Source organism: Halichoerus grypus, chromosome 4 (genome assembly GCF_964656455.1).
Source record: "Halichoerus grypus chromosome 4, mHalGry1.hap1.1, whole genome shotgun sequence".
Lineage (NCBI taxonomy): Eukaryota > Metazoa > Chordata > Mammalia > Carnivora > Phocidae > Halichoerus > Halichoerus grypus.
The window spans coordinates 144,517,155-144,539,585 of record NC_135715.1 but is presented as its reverse complement, the minus strand read 5'-3'; the positions used below and the strand labels follow the sequence as shown (position 1 = coordinate 144,539,585).

The 22,431-nt window shown below is 39.6% G+C and overlaps 2 protein-coding genes across 8 annotated transcripts in view; both read right to left on the bottom strand.

Annotated features, from left to right (window-relative positions):
• The window catches only part of DUSP19 (dual specificity phosphatase 19), a 44,574-nt gene extending 23,038 nt beyond the window's left edge, over positions 1-21,536 (bottom strand). For 3 of the 7 annotated variants that reach the window (XR_004911057.2, XM_036072872.2, XM_036072870.2), the window contains exons 1-3: positions 21,114-21,536; positions 15,022-15,068; positions 5,394-5,428 (exon numbers count right to left, since the gene is read on the bottom strand). Coding sequence is in view for 6 of the 7 variants with exons in the window: in XM_036072872.2 (XP_035928765.1) it covers positions 5,396-5,428; positions 15,022-15,068; positions 21,114-21,339 (306 nt within the window). In the remaining variant the exon portion in view is untranslated. Of the gene's footprint in view, positions 1-97; positions 2,186-2,353; positions 3,514-5,393; positions 5,547-15,021; positions 15,069-21,113 lie in introns of those variants that run through there. The other 4 variants (XM_036072874.2, XM_078071078.1, XM_036072875.2 and 1 more) reach the window with 4 other exon arrangements.
• LOC118523359 (translationally-controlled tumor protein-like) lies at positions 9,019-11,511 on the bottom strand. The gene is made up of 2 exons (XM_036072877.1): positions 11,500-11,511; positions 9,019-9,680 (listed from the first exon to the last, which is right to left on the bottom strand). The coding sequence occupies exons 1-2, from the start codon at positions 11,509-11,511 to the stop codon at positions 9,231-9,233; spliced, it is 462 nt and encodes a 153-aa protein (XP_035928770.1). The 3' UTR covers positions 9,019-9,230.
• Positions 21,537-22,431: the final 895 nt, after the last annotated feature.

Here is a 22,431-nt window from a genome sequence, read left to right as displayed (position 1 = left end):
AATTCCTTACAAGCAATGAATGGAAAAAAAATTCAATTAATCAATCAACCAACGTCTCTTCCTACCCCCCAGGGATTGAAATGCCTTGATAATGTATTTAGAATTTTGGAAAAGTATCTTTTATTAAACTGAAGTAATATAGTAAAGTACATATAAAAGCCTAGTAAACTTAGGAAATACACATCCATAAATAAGAGAAAAATCACAGGTAATATATGTGGAAACAAATAAAATGACAATCATAACACTGAACAGAAAGACCAAGAAGAAACTAGTGTCACTGGCTTGGTAATCTATGTGTAAAATGACCAGCAAGGAAAAAATTTTCTACCCTTGGATATACTTTATTCTGGAAGGAAGTAACTTAAAAAATAGTTAAATTTATGAGGTAGTAAAATGATGACACAAACAGCTCATGACAATATGAAGTAGAAAAGGCAATTAGATACCTTAGCATCAGGTCAATAAATGAAAAATGTTTCGGGTAACTTGCAAATGATACTTTACAAGTGAAGAGGGACACAGTGCAAGACCAATGCTGACGGGGTAATACTGCATTAATAATGAAATGATGGAGCTGACGGAACAGCACTGATATAGGTTGACTTATCTCAGGCTTTTAAAAAGTTAATGATCTAGATGAAATGAAGTGAACCCTAAAGAATTAGACATTCTGATTAATTACTTCATTTCCTGATTCTTCTTTTGGTACAACACAAAAGAAAGATGGGAACAGGGGAAGGGGAACAAAATAAAACCTAAACTGAAAACTCTCTACCCAAAGCATAGATTAACAATATCATCCTTAGGACTCATTGGATTATTTCACTTTTGCAAGGCAGTTCTCTCACAATTATAAATCTGTTGCAAAATTCCTTTCCTAATGTATTGCAATAAATTTGCAAATGCTTCTCATTTCAAGAAAACCAAATGATTCACAATAAAAATTAGTATTTTGAAAATCCTCATTATCAAAAAAGAATTTCAATTGTTTTCTTATATTTATGACTATTTCCAAATTTTAACTGTTTCTGTACAGGATGGGCTAATACCAATACTATACATACATGCAACTTTTCTCACTTTGTGTAATAGGTCATTTTTATGAGATTAGAGGCATTTAAAAATCATATTACAGTAAATGATGAAAACTAGTAAGGAATTTCTTTCATCTCAAAACAAATCAGATGTTCGAAAGAAACACAGAATTGTAAGCTAAATAAGAGATATCATTCAATGTCATTTTTAATATATCCTGACTATATACTACTCATGTTTAATAATGTTATTATTTTCTTCTTTCTTATACCCTTATGTAACAGCTACCTTTCTGTTGCTTTCTATAGCCTTTGAATTGACTTATTTATCTTTTATTATTCTTTGGGTATCATATTGTCCTTGAAAGTATTCCCAGAGGGGCTCCTGGGTGGCTCAGTGGGTTAAGTGTCTGACTCTCAGTTTCTGCTCAGGTCATGATCTCAGGGTCATGAGATCGAGCCCCACCCTGGACTCTGTGCTCAGCGGGGAGTCTGCTTGAGATTCTCTCTTGCTCTCCCTCTACCCCTCCCCACCTCGCTCTCTCTCTAAAATAAGTAAATAAATCTTAAAATAAAAAGGAGAGAAAGTATTCTCAGAAAAGTTATTGGCTTGGGCGCCTGGGTGGCTCAGTAGGTTAAGCGTCTGCCTTCGGCTCAGGTCATGATCCCAGGGTCCTGGGATTGAGTCCCACGTCAGGCTCTCTGCTCAGCAAGGAGCCCGCTTCTCCCTCTGCCTCTCCCTCGGCTGCAGCTCCCCCTGCTTGTGCTCTCTCTGTCAAATAAATGAATGAAATTGTAAAAAAAAAAAAAAAAAGTTATTCACTTTATATCCGCTTTCCAGGACTCAAAATAGTAATGATTTAAATTCATAAAGAAACATTTTCCGCACTAACTGTTGTCCTCCACCTGGAAGGCCTTTGCTCCGCTTCTTGGTCCAGCTAACACCAGCTTCTGCTCTAAGAAGCCTGTCTCTCTCTGAGTGAGATGGGGTCAGGGGGGATATCTTAGCCATCTTTGTATGCTGCATCCTTAGTGCAATTTTAGGCACACAGTAGATATTCCATGAATGTTTGCCAAGCAAATAAATTAATTTTGTTCTCCATTCCCAAGAAGAAAGTGTTCTCTTAAAAATTTGAATCACCGTTTTGCTATGGGCAGATAGAAATCATGTTATAGTATTTCCAGTTTATCAAGCATTCTTTGTTCTCACGCTGTCGTGAGTAACTTTTCAACTAGACTGCAAGCTCCTTGAGGGCAGCAGTATGTATGTATCCCTCATATCCTCTCAGAATAAGTAATTAATATTTGTTGACAGATTAACTGAGCCAAGTTTAGGTCTTTTTTAAATGAGTCTTTTGATATTTAAAAAAATATATATGAAAATGTTACCAGTAATTATGTCTAAATGGTGTGAGGAGGGTAAATTTTTACTTATTTGTATTTTCCAATTTTTCTACAATGACGTAGTTTACTTACATCATGTTTTTAAAATCATATCCCATAAAATGAGTAATAAAGTAAACATGGACTATCAAATACACCTTTTCATATTAACAAAACCTTTTGCCCATAAAAAAAGGGAGTCAAGTAAATTTTCATAAAAGAACTCTTAAGGCTACAGAGCTTACTCTACTACTTTCCTCTTGTGTGTATTTGTCCCTTAAGGCATAAATCTAACAAATAATGCATGAGGCAGACATAGAGAAAAGGCAGAGAAACCAAACAACAGGGTTTTATAAGTACAGAGGAAAATGAGAAAAGACATGGGAAAATAGAAGAGATTCCTTTTGGCAGCTGTATGTGAAAAGATAAAACAACAAAGTGTAGGGCCTAGAAAGGTAGTTTTGAGACACTCAATTAACTGAGTAATCACATTTAATAAAACCTGCATATATAACAGAGAAAGTTACGAAAAGATCTCTTCTAGAAAAAATGAAGAAAATTCAAGAATTCTATTGCTAAAACTAAGTATGTATTAATTTGAACTGTAAAGAGTTTTCAGGGCAAGGAAATATTGGCTGAGTTTAGGACTGCAGTATAAAACATAATGCTTGAGGGGCGCCTAAGTGGCTCAGTTGGTTAAGCGACTGCCTTCAGCTCAGGTCATGATCCTGGAGTCCCTGGATCGAGTCCCGCATTGGGCTCCCTGCCCGGCAGGGAGTCTGCTTCTCCCTCTGACCCTGCCCCCTCTCATGTGCTCTCTCTCTCTCATTCTCTCTCTCTCAAATAAATAAATAAAATCTTTAAAAACAAACAAACAAACATAATGCTTGAGAAATGAGAACAGATTATGGAATTCTAATACATCTAGTAGCAGAAACCTTGTAGGTACCTCCTCAGATTCCCTTGGTGCCATCACCTCATGGGCCCTAAGCTTCTCCACCTCAGCCTCCACTTCTTGGCCCACTGCCCCCCTTAGGCCTGATGAGTTTTGCTGGCCTACTGAGAAAGCCTGGCTCTTCCCCTGTGATGGTCTCTGCAGAAACAAGTACACCCTGAGTTCTGGATTCCCCTGCTGCTTCTGAACGTGGATGCAAAGTCCACAGGCCACTGAGTTTGGCTTCAAGGCAGCTGCTGAAGGACAGAGTGTGTAACCTGGAACTGTGGGATTAGTTACCTCCCTGGGGGGTAAATTTTGACCACTAAAACAGGAGCTGACAGCAAGCCAGGTAGATGAGTTCTCTCTTCCCTCCCTCCCCAAGTCTGTACAGAGGTGCAGTTCTTTGTGCTCCCTGCCAGAAGATGCCTTAAGTGGCAGAGCAGGTACACCTGCTAAGCACCCAACTAGTCCACTGTCAGCTCATTGTGCAGTTGTGCTTAGCAAGGGAAATGCATCATCTCACGTGGCTTCCCATCCTTTCCTGAATCACTTCCCTTTCTCCCACTCTCACTGCCCATGGATTCCATCTCTCAAATGAGGCACCAGCTCTTAATCTTTGTCTCAGGTTCTGTTTTTTAGGAAACCCAAGCCAAGGAAACTTTTAATCAATTATTACCCTTTCTACTTTTTGCTTGCAACATGTACATATCTTTGAATATGAATATGCATATGGATGATGCCTATATTTTTCTTTTGCCATTTAAGGCATATCTCACATCTCCTTAGAGAAGCAGCTAATACAGAAACATGATCATGTTTATTTTTAACACTATCAACTGGCACACTGGAATGTTATAATCCAGATCTTATAAAATTTTCCATAAGAGAAAATACTGGCCAATAGTAGGCCTTGAATTAGAAACCCTCTTCCTCTTATCTAAATATCTGCTATTAAATAAAGCTGAATGGTAGAGTTGAAGAGTTTTATATTTTCCAGATAATCTAAAGGAAAGCACCTAGAACAGTGCTGGGCACGTAAGGCATTCAATAAATTTTACTAAATAAAAGGAAGGGAGAGGGAAGAAAAAAGGTTAGGAGAAAAGGTAGAAGGGAAATCATTAGCCAGAATTCAACTAAGCTGGATTCTAATGTTGAGTGTCATTAATTGTTAGGTGCCCCAGGAGAGTTAACTTTTCTCTGTAAGTGCTTCTACACTCCCATCTATTTATCTCACATAAATTTTTTAAGAATTATATGCTAACTAAAAATGATGTCATTTCAAGGTATAATTACTGGTAATAGCCAACCGAGAAGCCCAGTGTTGACTTGGATCTATTACCAAAGTTGAAGTAGGATATTATCTGTTGGTCTTTTAAAGTAAGAGAACCAGTGGACAGCTTTTGATCAGCATTTTCATACAATCTCAGTAAAGCAATACACATTTAGTCCTTAGAGCACCCTATAACTTTCTATTGTTAAAAATGCATAAATTCACTATCCCTACCACATCCACAAAAATGCAAATTAATCTTCATAAATACATTAAAAGGACTACAGCAGTATCTATCCCATACTCCACCTGATTATCTTGCAAACTGGTTAGAGGGCAGGTGGTTATAAAGCATCAAAGGAAATCTAAGTACATATAAACACAGGAAAATTCAGTTAAGTGGAGATTTTTATCTCCTAATATTTCTCAGGAAGCCATAGGAAGATGAGAAATTAATGTTAAAAGTAAGTATCTCATTGAGGGGTGCCTGGCTGGCTCAGTCAATAGAGCATGCAACTTTTGATCTCAGGGTCATGAGTTTGAGCCCCACATTGGGCACAGAGATTACTTAAAAAAAAAAAAGTATATATCTCATTGAGAAGAAAAACTGGAGAACTAAAAAGTTGTAGGAGTTCATGAACGATTGGTGGAGGGGAAATTTCATAGTGGTTCTCTGTATTCATCACAAAAAGAATAAAGATTGGATAATGGACTTGTACTTTAAAATTTCTGCCTTTGAGGAACTGTGGATCAAAATGAAACTTACCTTCATTTTTGCTTGTTCAATAAATTCAAAACATTCTGGAAAATAAGACAGGATATTGGTTTCAGGCAGATCCAATATAGAAATGCTCTTATATATAAAGTCACTGAGGAAAGCATTTTCAACTCCATATGCAACATTGAGAATATGAGTCACCTTAAAGAGAAAAAAAAGATGATTTTTAAAAATTCTCTAATGAATTAATATTAGGCTAATTAAAAAGAGAATGGGATGTTGAGATTTGTAACAAGAATAAACAATTTAAGCATAACTCACTTGAATAATACTTGCAAGAAGCCTTCTTTGACCGCCCATCCCTCACCAGAAGTGCTAATTCTATACATTCCCATAGCACCCTCTACTTGCCCTAATTGTAGCTCTTACCACTTTGAGATTATTTGTCTCCCTCATGGTACTAGAAACTCCATGAGGGTAGGGACCATGTTTGGTTTATTCACTATTCCAAGTAAGCACTGTGAGTGAGCAGTGACCTGAGCACAGAAATTACTTAAAATATTTGTTAGAAAAATCAATGAATATCCATATAATAAACTCGAATAAGGGAAGTAGATCAATAACAGAAAGTTCCCTTTCAATAATTATTTCCCAATTTTCCTTCATATTCGTCATAAATATGATGGTTCTCAAGTGTGCCTGCCCATCAGAATCACTCAGTGAGTTTTTTAAAAATGTCAATGCCACAGAGCCTCAAACCCAGAGATTCCAATGAATTAGTCTGGTTGAAAGGATGGTCATGAAAGATTTTCTTTCAAATGGTACACAAAAGCAACCTTCTACTCCATCTGTGCATTTGAGTTCCTTTCCTACAGTCTACCAAGCATATGGAAGGAGTTATGTGGAAAGTCAATTAAAAGAATTCAAAAGCAAAATGGATCAGAAAAATAAGGCACTTTTTTTTTTTTTTTTAAGATTTTATTTATTTATTTGACAGAGAGAACGAAAGAGCACAAGGAGGGGGAGCAACAGAGGGAGAGGAAGAAGCAGGCCCCCTTCCAAGCAGGGAGCCTGATGTGGGACTCGATCCCAGGACCCTGGGATCAGGACCTGAGCCGAAGGCAGATGCTTAACTATCTGAGCCACCCAGGCACCCAAGGCACTGTTTCTTGTTATGACATGCCTCACTGTACTTATTCTCTCTTAACATGGGTGTTAGGTTTTGCCTGATCTCTGTATTTTCATGTATTTCACATATATTTTAGACTATCTGTCCAGCTCTGCCTCTCTTGCCCCTACTACCCTCCTAGATATGGCTCTGGCAGTGCCCTACTCCTCCCCTAGCACAGCTGACTGGATTCAGGCAGACACCTGACTTAAAACAAAACTGATCAAATAATCTTTAGAAATTTTAAAAATAGGGGGTGCCTGGGTGGCTCAGTCGTTAAGTGTCTGCCTTCGGCTCAGGTCATGATCCCAGGGACCTGGGATCCAGCCCCGCATCGGGCTCCCTGCTCAGTGGGAAGCCTGCTTCTCCCTCTCCCACTCCCCCTGCTTGTGTTCCCTCTCTCACTGTGTCTCTCTCTGTCAGATGAATAAATAAAATCTTAAAAAAAAAAAAAATTAAAAAAAAATTTTATGGGCGCCTGGGTGGCTCAGTTGGTTAAGCGACTGCCTTCAGCTCAGGTCATGATCTTGGAGTCCCTGGATCGAGTCCCGCATCGGGCTCCCTGCTCGGCAGGGAGTCTGCTTCTCCCTCTGACCCTCCCCCCCTCATGCTCTCTCTATCTCATTCTCTCTCTCAAATAAATAAATAAAATCTTTAAAAATAAATAAAGAAATAAAGAAATTTTTAAAAATAGGTGTACAAGACAGCTAGAATGATCCACAAACTGGAGAGCTTTAAGACAGCCACTTTCTATTAAGTGCTCAAAGAAGCTGAAAATTTCTGCTCCCAAATAAGAATAGAGTAGATGTGCAGAGAGGGGCCATGATGCCAGTGTGAGAGAAGAACCATCTTGGATGGCGTTCTCTTCTCCAGTGCAGCTACTCTCGGCTCTGATTCCAGAGCTCCCCCTAAATCATTATACACATTCTCATTCCTTGCTCAGGTTTCTGTGCTTCCCAACCCAAAGAACATTGATTAAGACACTCCAGGAATTAGACCTTATGAAGACAGAGCCATAAGCCATTTACTAACCTAACTGCCTTGTGGAAGAAAGACAAAAGAAAACACCTCAACTATCTACTCAAGAAAGACTTAAATAGAGAGGAGATGGGAGAAACTAGAAAGGTAAGAACATTTTTAGAAGATAAAGTCTGAAATGTCCTGTTTTCCCCAGTGAAGTCTTATCTATGTCAAGTCACTCACTGTCAGTGTACTTCTGACCAGGATTATATTATGATTCTGCCCTTAATTATAGAACATCTTCCAATGTTATATTACGATTCTGCCCTTAATTATAGAACATCTTCCAATGTTTTACATTATTGATGTGTTCGCCTTGTCTTTACAAATGTATTCTACATTCCCAAAAGAACAGAAATGAGGTCTTTCATATAAATGTATAGATCTATAGATCTTCACAGGATTATGGAGAAAACCAGAATCTTGGGAAAACCTGTTGAAAGGTAAAAGTGCTTTACAAATATTGTGGATTACCAATGCCTGGGGAGTTTAGCTGTTGGGAAATGCAGTTTATATGGCTATTGATTGGTCCTGATTAAAAAGAATTGTACTGAGTCACAGGTAGTGGTGATGATGGGCATCCAGTCTAAAACCCTTTCTAGTAATTAGGCATACTTCCAAAATGTAATTACGGAGGTCCTAACAATGATTGCCCTTGGGAAGCCCTTTGTAATATGGATAATAATAGCCCCTTATTGAGAACTTGGTATGTGCTAGGCATATGTCACTTTATCCTCACATTTAGGCATTATTATTTCCAATTTTAATAAACTTTTATATTTTGAAACTGGTTCAGGGGTGCCTGGGAGGCTCAGTCATTAAGCATCTGCCTTCGGCTCAGATCACGGTCCCAGGTCCCAGGGTCCTGGGTTCGGCCCCGCATTGGGCTCCCTGCTCAGTGAGAAGTCTGTTTCTCCCTCTCCCACTCCCCCTGCTTGTGTTCCCTCTCTCACTGTGTCTCTGTCAAATAAATAAAAATCTTAAAAAAAAAAAAAGAAAGAAACTGGTTCAAAAATCAGAACATTACAAAATAGAAACATTAAGAAATCTTGTTCTCACCGTGTCCCTATCTACTCCATTATCTCCCACAATAATGGTAACCACCTTTGTTGAAGTTTCCTGCATATTCTTTTAGAACATCTTTTTTTTTTTTTTTTTTTTTACTGTTATTAGTCTCCTTTTATTCTTTTGGTAATCTCCTCCAGAGTTAACTACTTCTGTTTGTGGGTGATGAAATGTGTAAGGAATCCACTTCAAACGTTGGCCCAGCCATGAGCATGGTCTTTCCCTTTACTTGAACTCAGAATGAAGACTTTTGATTCTTGTTTTTTATATTCCAGTCCCAGAAGTAGTTTTTCACTGTAGAAGTTATCTGCAGGCAGTCTTATACTTTCTAGCAGTAGTCTACGACCAGGCTCTAGCTTCTCCAGGACACTACACAGGATGGATTTAAATGTGTGTTAAACTAAGAGGCATTCTCTCAAATGAGTTTAAACGCATTTTATTTTTAGACAACCTACATGACATGTTTTTTATTCTTAAAAACAATGCCTCTGCTCCAAATAAATCAGGGTCAAAACAAATGAAGAGCTCAAGAGGCCATCAGTCCCATCTGTCTAAGTCCTGGTGTCATGTGGGTGAAGAGGAGCAGCCCGTTATGGCAACAGCTGATGCATCCAAAGTTATGGCAGAATTCGTTAACATTTCTCCATTTCTAAACCGTCTGTAAAGAAAATCATATATGGGTTCACACCATCCTCACAGGAGTCCAGCAGAGCAACCACGCCATGTGGATTCATGTTTTCACCAATAAAGAACTGGTAGTTTTTGAAATTAGCAAGGATGTGATTGATTTGCTCTGCAGCCCCTGTCATAAAAGGTTTTACTCTTTCTGGCCTCTGTTCTTCAAGTTTGCCTTTGATTGATTTCATGTAATCTATGATGTACTTCTTGTAGGCTTCTTTTGTGAAGCTGGTTTCTTGCAACTGATGGTTCATGACAGTACCAACACCAGTGATTACTGTGCTTTCGGGACCTTCGCCCTCCGGGCCTTCAGAGGACGCATTTCCACCAATGAGCGAGTCATCAACGTTACCCTCTGTCTGTCCTACTGACCATGGCTGATGAGGTCCCGGTAGATGATCATGCTAAGGCACTACCTTAGCAGGAGCCGGGAGCTCTGACCGAGCGCAGTGCAGCCGGAGCGGCACCTTCTATTAAGTGCTCAAAGAAGCTGAAGGAGGGGCTAGGGGGAGGAACGGGCAGAAAAGGCCGACTCAGTCGCTCCCCAACCTCATACAGAGGGCACGCACGTCCCCCTACGTCATTGCGCGCTTTTAGAACATCTTTAGGCAAATAATTTATTCCCTTTCTTACACAAAGACAACACCTTGGGTTCCCCTCTCACTTAAATATGTCCTGGAGATTTTTTCATATATTTACAGACCCTTTTCTTGGTGTTCTTTTGTACAGCTATTCAGTATTCTATGGTATGAGTGTACTATTGTTTAAATAGTTCCCTATCGATGATCACGTGGGCTGTTTTCAATGATTTGCGATTATGAACAATGCAGCAGGAAGTACCTTGGAACATTTTATGTTAGAGTCAATTTTCTATCTTCCATAGGGCTTTATAGGGCACACACCAGGCACTTGAATACCTTATTAATAAAGCAACTACTATTACTGTACCTAAACATTAAAATGAAATTCCTACTGAAACTTCTGAAATGGTCCTCCACAAGAGAATTTCTATTAATTATAGCACTTTACGGCCCTGAGACAGAGGACGGCCTGGAATGACCGGGGTGCACGAGAGAGCAGGCACACCTGGACCTTTGGGAGGAGAAACACGCAGGGGCTGAAAGGTGGTTTTTCCAGATTACGTTAGGTCCGCAAAACCTCCTTGTTTTGCGGCGAGATTCAGCTAAGGCTGAAAGGGCCCGGGAGGCGGAGCGGTTACTTCGGCCTCCCTACTCGCCCAGCAGGCTGGCCTCCACCCTCAGGGGAACGCGCCACCAAGTCACTCCTTGAGCGCACCCAAGTTCTCCCGTGGACACTGCAGCTCATTTCCTCCTACCTTGAGGTCTCTCAACCAATGAGTTTGCCTATTCACCCAGAAAAGCAACTATCGGTGACAGTTCTAAGGATGGAGAGTGAGTCCACGCTGGAACAACAAATCTCATGCCCGAGAATGGAGCTGAAGAAGCTGAAAGGAAAGCGGGGTCCACACAGGAGAAACAAAGGAGGGGATTAAGAGAGATGTTATAGGAAACATCTCATCAATGTGGCACCTCCATCATCTGGATATTCCAGAGGAAACCTCCAGAATGGCCCGCTTCCCAAATGTAGATACATCTAAAGCCAATGAGATTTTGTCACCCATAGTATTCTCTGCCTGGTGCCCAGTGATATGCTCAATGGAGGTAAAAATGCGAAGTACGGCCTGGAAAGAAATTTATTTTTGTGGTTTCTTAGAAATGACTGTCATCCGTAGCTCTTAGCACATGAAGCAGCAGATGGAGTTGCATACGTCCCATGGGAGAGAGGACTGGTGCAGCGATTTCTTTCTGACTCCAGTGCATTTCTTACTGAGACACAGGAAGGTTCATGGAATTTGATGCCTCGGCTCATCACTGCTCAAGACTCAATTCAGCCCAAATTGCTCCTGTTGGAGAAGTGAACTCGGATGGTTCCTTTAATGAGGCAGGAAGGGGAAATTCCATTTTCTGCCTGAGCTCAGTGCAGCCTGCCCGAAGGCTGAGGGGTCCAGATGCCGAGCCATTGACCGACTTGGATCCAGGAGCAGCAGTGTCAGCAGATCTGGAGGCTCAGCCTCACTTGGAATCAGATGCTATTAAAGCAGAACAGAATCTTCTCTGAACAAGCTGCCACCACAGCTCCCATGGCCACCATCTGCTGTAGCAATGTCCCCACCGTGATGTGCTCCCTGCTTCTTCTGGTTACCTTCCCATACATGTAGTGCCGCCTGATTTGGGAGGCTGTAAGCTATAAATAATAGCTTTAGCACCCCAACTCAAGCCAGGAGCAGAATTCTCTATGGTGGAATCGTGCCAGCGCACAGAAAAGGCAATAGTGGCCCCTCATCTGCCTTCCTCCCTCCCCCCAGTTCCCTCCCGCCGGTCCCCACCCTTTCTTTTTCCAGGCCTCTGGGGCTCTCTCTTGCTTGGCAGCTGCATCTGGTGGACCAGCTTGGAGCAATGAGCTTCTGCCTCCCAGCTCAGTGAAACTTGCAGTTTGAAAGAGAGCCTCCAGAAGAGAGTAGTGTTGATTCCAGAAGAACGGACTTGTGAATGGTGGCTTGGCAAGTGCCCAGCTTTCTGGCTCCCGGGCCAGGAAGATACTATTGCACAAGGTGGCCTTTGGAGTGCCTATCCTCTGAATTAGACCATCTAGGTCATTTGCTACGTTTTTGGGGGTAGGGCTGGCACTGACACAAATTAATTTCTAATTCTGCCCTCAGAGTAGCAGCACCCAAGATCTGGGACTGTTGGGATTATTAGGCTGCCCTGGGGGCAATTTCAGATGTTTTTGTCATTTCTAACCTGGTTCTAACCTGGTAGTAACCGTAGGGCCTTGGGTGTCTTAGGGAGCTAAAACAAAATATCATAGACTACGTGGCTGAAACAACAAACGTTTATCTCTCATAGTTCCGGAGGCTGGGAAGCCGAGATCGTGATGCTGGCTGATCCGGTTCCTGGTGAGGGCTTGATGCCTGGCTTGCGGAGGCTGGCTGCCTCCTCCGAGGGAGAGGGAGAGCCAGGGACAGAGCTTTTAAGGTTGAATCGGCTTGAGACCCCAGGCGCTCCAAATTCTAGTCTATTGTTATTTCAACAACGTTCTTGTGCTTCAGGTACCAGTTGTTCTTTTAGTTACAATATCTGCTCTTTCAGACTTCCTTTGACAAGAAATTTGTACTTCTGAAGTCAATTTATCTAATAATAAGAATATCTGTCCCTCCGATGGAAGTTGAAACCTAAGCATTTGCAGATGACACAATCAAATGAGTACCATCTGCCTCAAAAAGCAGGCCTAATATATTCTACCCTGGGGAAAAGTAACAGGACCTCTTATAAGGAGAGTTGACAACTTGAATGAAAGTATCATGGGGTCCTTGAGATCAAATAGTGGCAAGAGTCACCTTAGAAAGAAAGCATTTCACATGCTCTCAACAGGAAGCTTGAGACACTTGTTTGACCTGATCAATATGATGAAGAATGAGAAAGACTGTGCCATCCAGGTGGGGGGCGGGGGGGGAGGACAAGTACGTGTGGGAGGCAGGAGACCAAGGGACAGAGAGGCCAAGGTGGGCACACTAGGAAGGCAGAAGGCGCCCATTTTCCCCAACTTGATGCACTGACTCCCAGAGGCAGGTGTGTTCTGTGGTGGAGAAGAATGGACTGAAAGTCCTGCAATGGAATCCTACAACCCGCTCTGAGGCCGGGCGCACCAAGCGAACTGCTTTCAGGTTGTATTTCCGGGCTGGCCAGGTGAGACACACACACGAGGGTCCTGAAAGCTGCAAGGCTCAGTGGAAAGAATGGGACACATGATCTCCCGCCAGATGAAGGGAAAGGATGAACACAACAGTACTGATAACAAAGAAGACTGGAGGTGACTTTTGTGAGAACACCTGGAACAGTGACAGCATCTCTCTGTATGTGTGTATCACTTCACGTCAACTTTTTTTTAGTACTGTTTCCACTTTTTAATAAAAATTTTAAAAAGTTTAAAAAAAAATTATATCCCTTTGAAATGTGCCATGCATTTAAATCAATAATCTAGTTTTGCCAAATCACTAAATTTTTCAATAAACCCTCTATTCAGCTGCTCAGTTTACCTTTGTTCTATTAGGCATCTAACAGTGTCACAAGTACAGAGACAGAGGGATCTTTTAAACAGCTGCTTGATTCACATCACCAGGATGAAAGCAAATTTGAATTGGTGTATCCTAAGAGCGGACAGATAATGAGACACTTGCCAATGAACGAATTTATCAGTTTTTCTATTTTTCATTTTTTCCTTGAGAAATATTAACTTATTAGCATAAGCAAGACTTCGAAACTTGTGCTACTTATGTTAAAATATTAATCTAAGACGGATCCTATTAGGAAATACAGTAATTCTCTTAACCTTATGCAATTCCAGGCCATTATCTCTTATTGTCAGGCAGTTATAATGGTGACTGCAATGCCTCCTAATCTCCCCACGCTAGTTTATGCAACACTCCAATTTATTTTCCACACTGCCTCTGACAAGCAACCTTTCAAACTGCAAATTTGATCTTGTTACTCCCCTGGGTAAAGACTTTCAAAGACTCCTGGATAAAGTCCAAAGCGTTTACTCTGGCTTACATGGACTTTTGTGATCTTACTCTTGCTTACATCTCTGACCTTGTTTCTTGGTATCCTTCCTTCTCACTCTCTAAGTCCTGGGTTACTGACTTTTTTTTTTTTTTTTCTGTCTCTGAAAGCACTGGCCTTTCTCTTCTGGGCCTCCACACAAACAATTTCTCCTATCTGAATGCTTTTCTGTCTGCTCCCTCCCCATCCCATTCCGAGCAAACTTCAGTATCATTTCCTCCAGGAAGATTTCCCTGACCTTATAATCCCCAACCCAATCCAAACATGGGTCAAGGGCATCATCTCATTCATATGCTCTCCAACGGCACCTGCATTTCCCCATCAAAGCACATAATACACCTGTACTGAAGCTGCTTATTTGTCTTTCTCCCCTCTCTGCCCCTCAGATCATAAGCTTCATGTGAATAAAAACCTCTTGCATTTCACAAACCATAGCAATTCCATGATGCTGAAGTACTGCTTGACAAAATAGATGGCTGAAATATTTTTAGTAAACACTGAAATAAATAATAAATCACACCAGTTGAGGGTGGAAGAAGATGGCACTGGGGAAGTAGTATGTGAGTTGGGACTCGGGCATGGGTAGGTCTTGGACGAGAAAAGAAGAGGAAAGTCTTTCCCACACAAAGGAACTACATAAGCAGAGGCAAGAAAACATGCTTCAAAGTCAGGTTCATAAGGATACATGAAGGGAGACAGAGAGAATATAAAATTGGAAAGATGGATTACAAATCCACATATTTTAATTAGGTACAATAATTTTTGCAACTTTATTAAAACAGGAGCCAAAAATGTTACCAGTTAAACTCTGAAATGGGGGCCCCTGGGTGGTGCAGTTGATTAAGCGTCCAACTCTTCGGTTTCAGCTCAGGTCATGATCTGAGTCTTGAGATCAAGCCCCACATCGGGATCCCAGCTCAGTGAGGAGTCTGCAAAAGTTTCTCTCCCCCCCTCCTCTGCCCCTCCCTGTGCTCTCTCTCTCTAAAAATAAATAAATAAATCTAAAAAAACCCAACAAACTCTGAAATGGACTAATAGTTTCTAAATAAATGTAACAATTAAAATACTTCCTATACATGGTGCCAGACCTAAAGCATTTTTTTACCTTGTACTTTTTCAGAGTATCCAGATCATGAGCAGCATCTTGTGACCCTATAAGAAATAAATCATATCACCTTGAACATAAAAATAATCATCCTAACTTTTTAATCTAATTTTGGTAGCAATTCTATTAGTTATTTGTTTATTTAAAAAATACAACTTGGAAGGACCTCAATCCAACCTTCTAAAAGACAATTTAGATATATTCATTAAAAAATGTTCATCTTGTGGGGTGCCTATATGGCTCAGTTGGTTAAGTGTCTGCCTTCAGCTCAGGTCATGATCCTGGGATCCTAGGATAGAGCCCCACACCATCAGGCTCCCTGCTCAGTGGGGAATCTGCTTCTCCCTCTCCCTCTTCCTTTGTCCCCCACCCCCAGCTCATGCTCTTTCTCTCTTGTGTTCTTGCTCTCAAATAAATAAATAAAATCTTTAAAAAAAAATTCATCTTGGGGCGCCTGGGTGGCTCAGTCGTTAAGCGTCTGCCTTCGGCTCAGGTCATGATCCCAGGGTCCTGGGATCGAGCCCCACGTCGGGCTCCCTGCTCCGCGGGGAGCCTGCTTCTCCCTCTGCCACTCCCCCTGCTTGTGTTCCCTCTCTCGCTGTGACTCTGTCAAATAAATAAATAAAATCTTTAAAAAAAAAAAAAAAATTCATCTTGTGTATGTATCTTGTCCTCTGCAATCCCACTTGCAGCAATTTGTCTTAAAACTCCCAGGTGTTGCAAAGATTAGCTATGAGGATGTTCACTATAGTACTGTTTATAATACAAAAAACCCCAAAACAAATAAAAACAACCAAAAGCCTAATCATAGGGGTTGGGTTAAATAAAATGATACATTTATGTAGTGAAATATATACACCCATTAAAATGAGAATGCAGAGGTACCTGGCTGGCTCAGTGGGTAGAGCATGTGACTCGATCTCAGAGTCATGGCTTTGAGCCCCACATTGGGGGTGGAGTTTACTTAAACAAAACAAAACAATGAGAATGCAGAAGAATATTTATGGCATGGAAATATATTCTCAATATATTAGGTGATGATACCATTAGGTTACAAAATACCATCATCCATTTTTATAAAAACATGTATATGCCTAAAAATGGACAGGAAGTATATAGAACAAAATGTTTACAGTGGGATTACAGGTAACTTTTTTTTATGTTCATCTGTATTTTTTATAATAAATATCTACTTTTTTTGTAACTTAAAAAAGGGTATTAAAAAAACCACCCACAAAATAACTCAGTGCCATTTGGTTTGGGAATACCCAATAGCTTAGAGCAAACACTGTTGGTCTATGAATTCTACCCACATTCCGTGTACCAATAGGGCTATCTATCCCCTTTTACCGTTTCTTCCTGTCAAAGTTGGCTCTCCAGATCTACCAAACTTGGAAAATGACTCTAGCTAATATGCAAGTCCAAACAGGAGATAACCAGTTAAAATAAAGCGAGTTAAACAATTGAAAAATAGGGCATTTATTATTTAAAGATTTCAAGTATTTTACTTTCCTAAATTAGGATCCATTTCCATGCATGATGTTTTTCTTACCTCACCTATCTAGGCAATCTGCCAGCTTCTATTATGTGATTTTAGGTAGCTGAAAAGCCAGCAAGTACACTGGTTGGTCAATATTCGCCTAGTAATCTGAAACTCACAGATTCCTTACTGAGCCTACATTTAAATTTATTCCTAAAAGTTAGCCTATCAAAATATTAATATCTGTTAAAAACTGGATGGTGGAAATGTAGTTGTCTGTCATATTATTGTCTGTAATCATCTATACCTTTGAAATACTTCATAATTGAAAAGTAATTTCTCAGTTTTCTGCAGGAAGTTCTAACCATCTCCAGGGGGGAAATGGCTTCAAATAAATTAAATGCAAATCATTTTTAAAATAAATAATAATTAATTCTACTCTGCCTAGGTCTTAAAATAGCAAAAAAAAAAAAAAAGAAAGAAACATGCATGAATGAAATTCTTTCTTTTAACCCTAGATTGCCATTATTATATTTATCAAGGCTGAATACTTCAATCATTTCCGTTAAACACACACACATCAAACACGACAGGTTGATTATATTTCAGAATTGGCTGGTACATTTTGAAAGTCAGAATATGAACTCTATTGAAATAAATTTAGTATCCTTGAGACCAAAAAAAATGTTAACTTGTATGCTCTGCCTTTTCAAATAAGAAAATTATGAGTGTTAATAGGTGGGGAAACAATTTTAGTCAGCATAAATGGATTTCAGGTAATTGGCTTGTATGTTTCATTTAATACTTGGTAGTATTACAGTTCAAGTTAATTCTCTCTAAATTCTAGATATAAACATCAGCTTTTCTCCAATTTTAAGTGGTTGCTTTGTGTTATAGTCCTGTTAAACATTTATTGGAAAGACACATTATTAAAAGAAACACTGTATACTGTATATCATGACAATGTGTTATTTTTATTTTTTTAAGATTTTATTTATTTATTTGACAGAGAGAGGCACAGCGAGAGAGGGAACACAAGCAGGGGCAATGGGAGAGGGAGAAGCAGGCTTCCTGCCAAGCAGGGAGCCCGATGTGGGGCTCGACCCCAGGACCCCGAGATCATGACCTGAGCCGAAGGCAGACGCTTAACGACTGAGCCACCCAGGCGCCCCGATAATGTGTTATTTTTAAAAATGATTTTTTTTTTTTTAAAGATTTTATTTATTTATTTGACAGAGAGAGACAGCGTGCACGCGCAAGCACAAGCAGGGGGAACAGCAGAGGTAAAGGGAGAAGCAGGCTCCCCACAGAGCAGGGAGCCCCATGTGGGACTTGGTTCTGTGACTGGTCCTGAGCTGAAGGCCGACACTTAACCGACTGAGCCACCCAGGTACCCCAACAATGTATTATTTAAACCTTTATTTTGAAAAAATAGAATGTCATCCTTTTATAAACTATCTTAATTGAGATTTAAAAACAAATATCAATTTTAAGAATTTTACAATTTTAACAGTGGCTACATGAATCATAGTTGTGTTAAAACTCATAGAACTAAATACCAAGTCAACTTTACTGTATGAATAGTTTTGAAAATGATTAAAAAGTTGATGAATAGGGAAACAATTAAACAAAGAGGGCTAAGAATAACAATTTACAGGTATTTTTACATCGATACTTATAAGCCACTAATACTCATTATTTGGCCAAGGATTATTATGGAAATACAAAGATGAGGTATTTTCAGTATTTTGCCACATAATATATGTATCATAAAAAATAACTACATAAGATCTCCAGAATCCTGGGGGCGCCTGGGTGGCTCAGTCGTTAAGCGTCTGCCTTCGGCTCAGGTCGTGATCACAGGGTCCTGGGATCGAGCCCCGCATCGGGCTCCCTGCTCGGCGGGAAGCCTGCTTCTCCCTCTCCCACTCCCCCTGCTTGTGTTCCCCTCTCTCACTGTGTCTCTCTCTGTCAAATAAATAAATAAAATCTTTAAAAAAAAAAAAAAAAAAAAAAAGATCTCCAGAATCCTGTTTAAGAGATTCTTTTTATGAAAATACTAAGTATTGTATAAATTCTGATGTAGTATGTCTTAATTTATAAGTCACCATTTTCATCATCACAAAAACAAACCAAAAGCATTACTGAAATGGGAAATAAATGATATTTGAAAGAGAAATGTTTTATTTGAGAAAATTGGTAGGAGTGAACATTCATAAATGAATAAAAACAGGAGCATAAATAACTATGAGGATGAGTTAACAGTATTTGTGGAAGAACTGCACAAAATAAAGAGCTATACAAATTTAATGTATTATCACCTCCCATCTCCATAACCCTATAAAAGATCCCAAGATTTTCACTTAGAATTGAAGAGAAGATCTCAAATGTCACCATTTGGAACTTCTTAACAGAATATAAATATATATATTTATATAAAGTTTATATATATATATAAACAAATAATACATGTACCTTTCAACTACCCAAGAGAAATGGAATTTTCTACTTTTACGAAGTAAGTTGGTTTTAAGAAAAGTCCTAGGGATTTTGCTGTAAAAATATAATTTTCAAAGCCTAGGACAAAAATGCTAAGATCTTTTTGTCAACCTGTTAGATAGTTCAAGGGCCTACGTAAGATTTTTGAAATGCAGAAGCTGGTTTGAATTTATGAGCTAACCGAAAAAGATTAGTTTTACAGCTTCATTTTCTTTATTCCCTACCAAAAACAAATACTAATTTCAATAGTGCTAGGTGGGAGTTGTGTTGCTTTGAAGAGATGAAGAAAGCTCTTTGAAGCAACCTAGAAACAATCCCCCCATCTCCAGAGAGAAACTCAGTCTGGTCAGAAAGAACCCCTGCATCATTCATGTGGAAGAACTTAAGATGTAATCATCCACGGGTCCCTTGGAAATAAGGCACCTGTAACTAGGCAGAAAAAGGTCCATCTACCTCTCACAGGAAAGCAGGTTGTACCTGATAAAAACATCCCATTTCCTGGTCCAGAGAGGAGACCATATAAGGTCTAGTTTCAGAAGTCTCTCCCAGAACTCTCCCAGGATTCTGGGAAGGGTTCCAATGCCAATCTGAGAATACTACCTTGATCAGCTCACTTTGGATAAGTCTAGATAAAAAAAATCACAAGCAAAGTTCATGAGAGTGAAATGATAGTTTAAAATTTAGTTTAAAATTCTACCATAGAATTTTAAACCATTATTACTACAAGGAAGCCAAATAACTGAAAAATGTGCCTGAGCGTATTTTCTTTCCTAGAAATGGTGTGCAAGTCCTGGGTCAACCTTTCAGACTAGCTAAATGGTCCCTTGATTTTGCACTGGGCTTCAGGAACTAGTTGGAGATATTTATTTGAAGTGAAAGATAGCTCATGTAGCAATACATGTAATACATAATACAATAACAACTCATATGTAACTGCAATTAATTTGTTTCAAAAATTTTCACAACCTCAGGATAACCCTATGAGAGAAATAGATACCTTTACTTTAGTTTTACAGATGGTTTCTTGCAGGACCAGAGAGAACAAATGACTTATGCTAGTTCATCTACTAAGGTAGAGCAGGACTGAAAACCTGGACTCCCCAAAGCAGTCTAAATGATAATGTAGAGCGGGAGTGGATCAGACTTGACCTTGATGCCCAGCTCTGTTATTTACTAGGTGTGTTACCTTGTGCAAATTACTTAACTATTGTTAAATCCAGTTCCCATCTGTGAAATGGAGTTGATAATCCCTACTTCAGAGAGTTTTTTAAAAAGGAGATGCTATGTGCACTTCACAACAGGACCTGGCTATTTCTGACTCCCAGTTCCGTGTTCTTTCTACTCAAGAATGGCTTGGCTGCATAAATATTGGCAAATCATTAATCTTTCCAAGTCTTAATTTCTCTACTCACAAATGAAAAATAATTCAAATCTACTTGAACATACTAATTTTTTTTAAAGAATGCCATACCATATTCTTGCCAAGCTAACAAGTTTGTACTTTTCATACTGTTCTTCATTTACTATTTGCGGAGCATGCTTTATATAGGGAAACAATATTCTCCCTAATACAAGAAATCATAAAACTACCAAATTCATAGCTATAAAATGAAAACACAATTTCTCCTTAACACTCAAAAAACAGGCACTTAGATGTGGCTATAAGAGTCATGCATTCCATGATTTGTAACAGCAGAGAAGGCAAACAAGCACTTGGCTATTTCAAGTACTAACTTTTCTATAACCTTAACCCCTTGCTACTTAGAGTTTTACCTAATAAAAGCATTCTTTCTAATTCGATGATTTTTAAGGCTAATCCATTTATAATCCAAGAAAATACAACATTAACATCCTCCGGAGAAGTAAAAAAAAAAAAACCAAAAAACGGATGAAAGTTGTTCTAAAATCCAAATACCAGGTGCCATGTGCTACTGGAATCTATGCTTCTTATGGATATATTGTGGGCCAGCTAATGGAAGTTCCAAATATAAAAAAGGAAACATTTCAACTTTTCAGCAGGGTAGCTGATAGAACAGAATAATACATATTCGGGAAAAAACGAGAAATATGGCTAAAAGGAATGAATGAGTTAGTGCCAAATCGATATACTCACCCAGGAGCAACCATGGCTTAATAACACCAACATGCAGGTCCAAGCTAAGGTCCTGCACATAACCACAACTACCCCCACTGCTCGGCTCTACTTCTTCCACAACATGAATTCTGGCATCTTTCCATGTTTCTATAATTTTCTTTCCAGTTAGCGTTGTCACCCTGGTGCATTGCTTCCTGAGATTATTCCGGGAAAACGCTTTAATTTCCTGGTTAAGGGAGTGCATTACATGAGCAGCGGCTAAGAACAAAATACAAGCAACTCTAGCCAAGACTGGAAAAGGCCGGAACTGCCCGTCCCTTAGCCCTCAGATTAAAAAAATAGAGCCTCAGGTGTGCAATCCCCTCCAGGTGATAGCAGCCACACACCGGAGACAAAGACTTCCAGGTCCGTTTTCCCCGGCACCACCGAGTAAGGCGAAGTTTGATTGGCCATTGAGAAACGAACCCCGATTGGATGCTGTATCTTCTTCCGGTCCGCCGAAAAGCTGCGTTAATTTCCACTGGCTCAAGGAATCCGCTCAGAGTTTATTTTTGCTGCTTAAACCTAGCTTTATTATTCATGCAAAGTGGGAAAATAGAAGACTTAATTGGAGAGACGACTGATATTCCCTCGCTCTTTTAAATGCAGTGATTTTCTGGCTATGTTGGATTGGTGTCACTTGTAGAGACCATAAACAACGGGTTGAAGGACGTACGGCTGCTGCTTTTAGCGAGAAGGCGAGGTCGTAGTGCAAACCTTCCTACTCCGCAGAGCTTTTCTTGTCCGCCTGTTTTAAGACTAACACAGTGGTGCTATCGATGTCAAAAATAACTTTAAGCTTATGTTTTGTACATTTTATGCTATCACTGCCAAGAGGGGCGTTTGCTGCATAAATACTGTTGTGTGAATTGTGAGATAAATCCACAAAAATACTTTAAGTTCCTATATGTGGTTGAGACGAGCTTGGAACATGTTTTCTAATTTTTTTCCTGTTTTCGCCACACTGGAGTCCTTTATGCAGTGAATATACGCTCTTTATAAGGCATTTCTTCAAGTCTTCCATACATGGTTTCAGAAAAATGGATACGCAGACAGACAAATTTGTAAGACAGATCGGTTACGGAATGATGATTCTGCTTACAAAAGAATGGTTTGTTTTGCAAAAGAAATCACAAGATTAAATAGGAATTTTCCTTACCCCACTTTTAAATGGTCTCACACACAATGTTTATTTACACATGTATAAAGTGAGGAAGTTGCACTTAATGAAAACTTCTCCAACACTACATACCAAAGTTTTTGTTCTTTTGAAGTTTTCTTATGTAGAATTAAAATA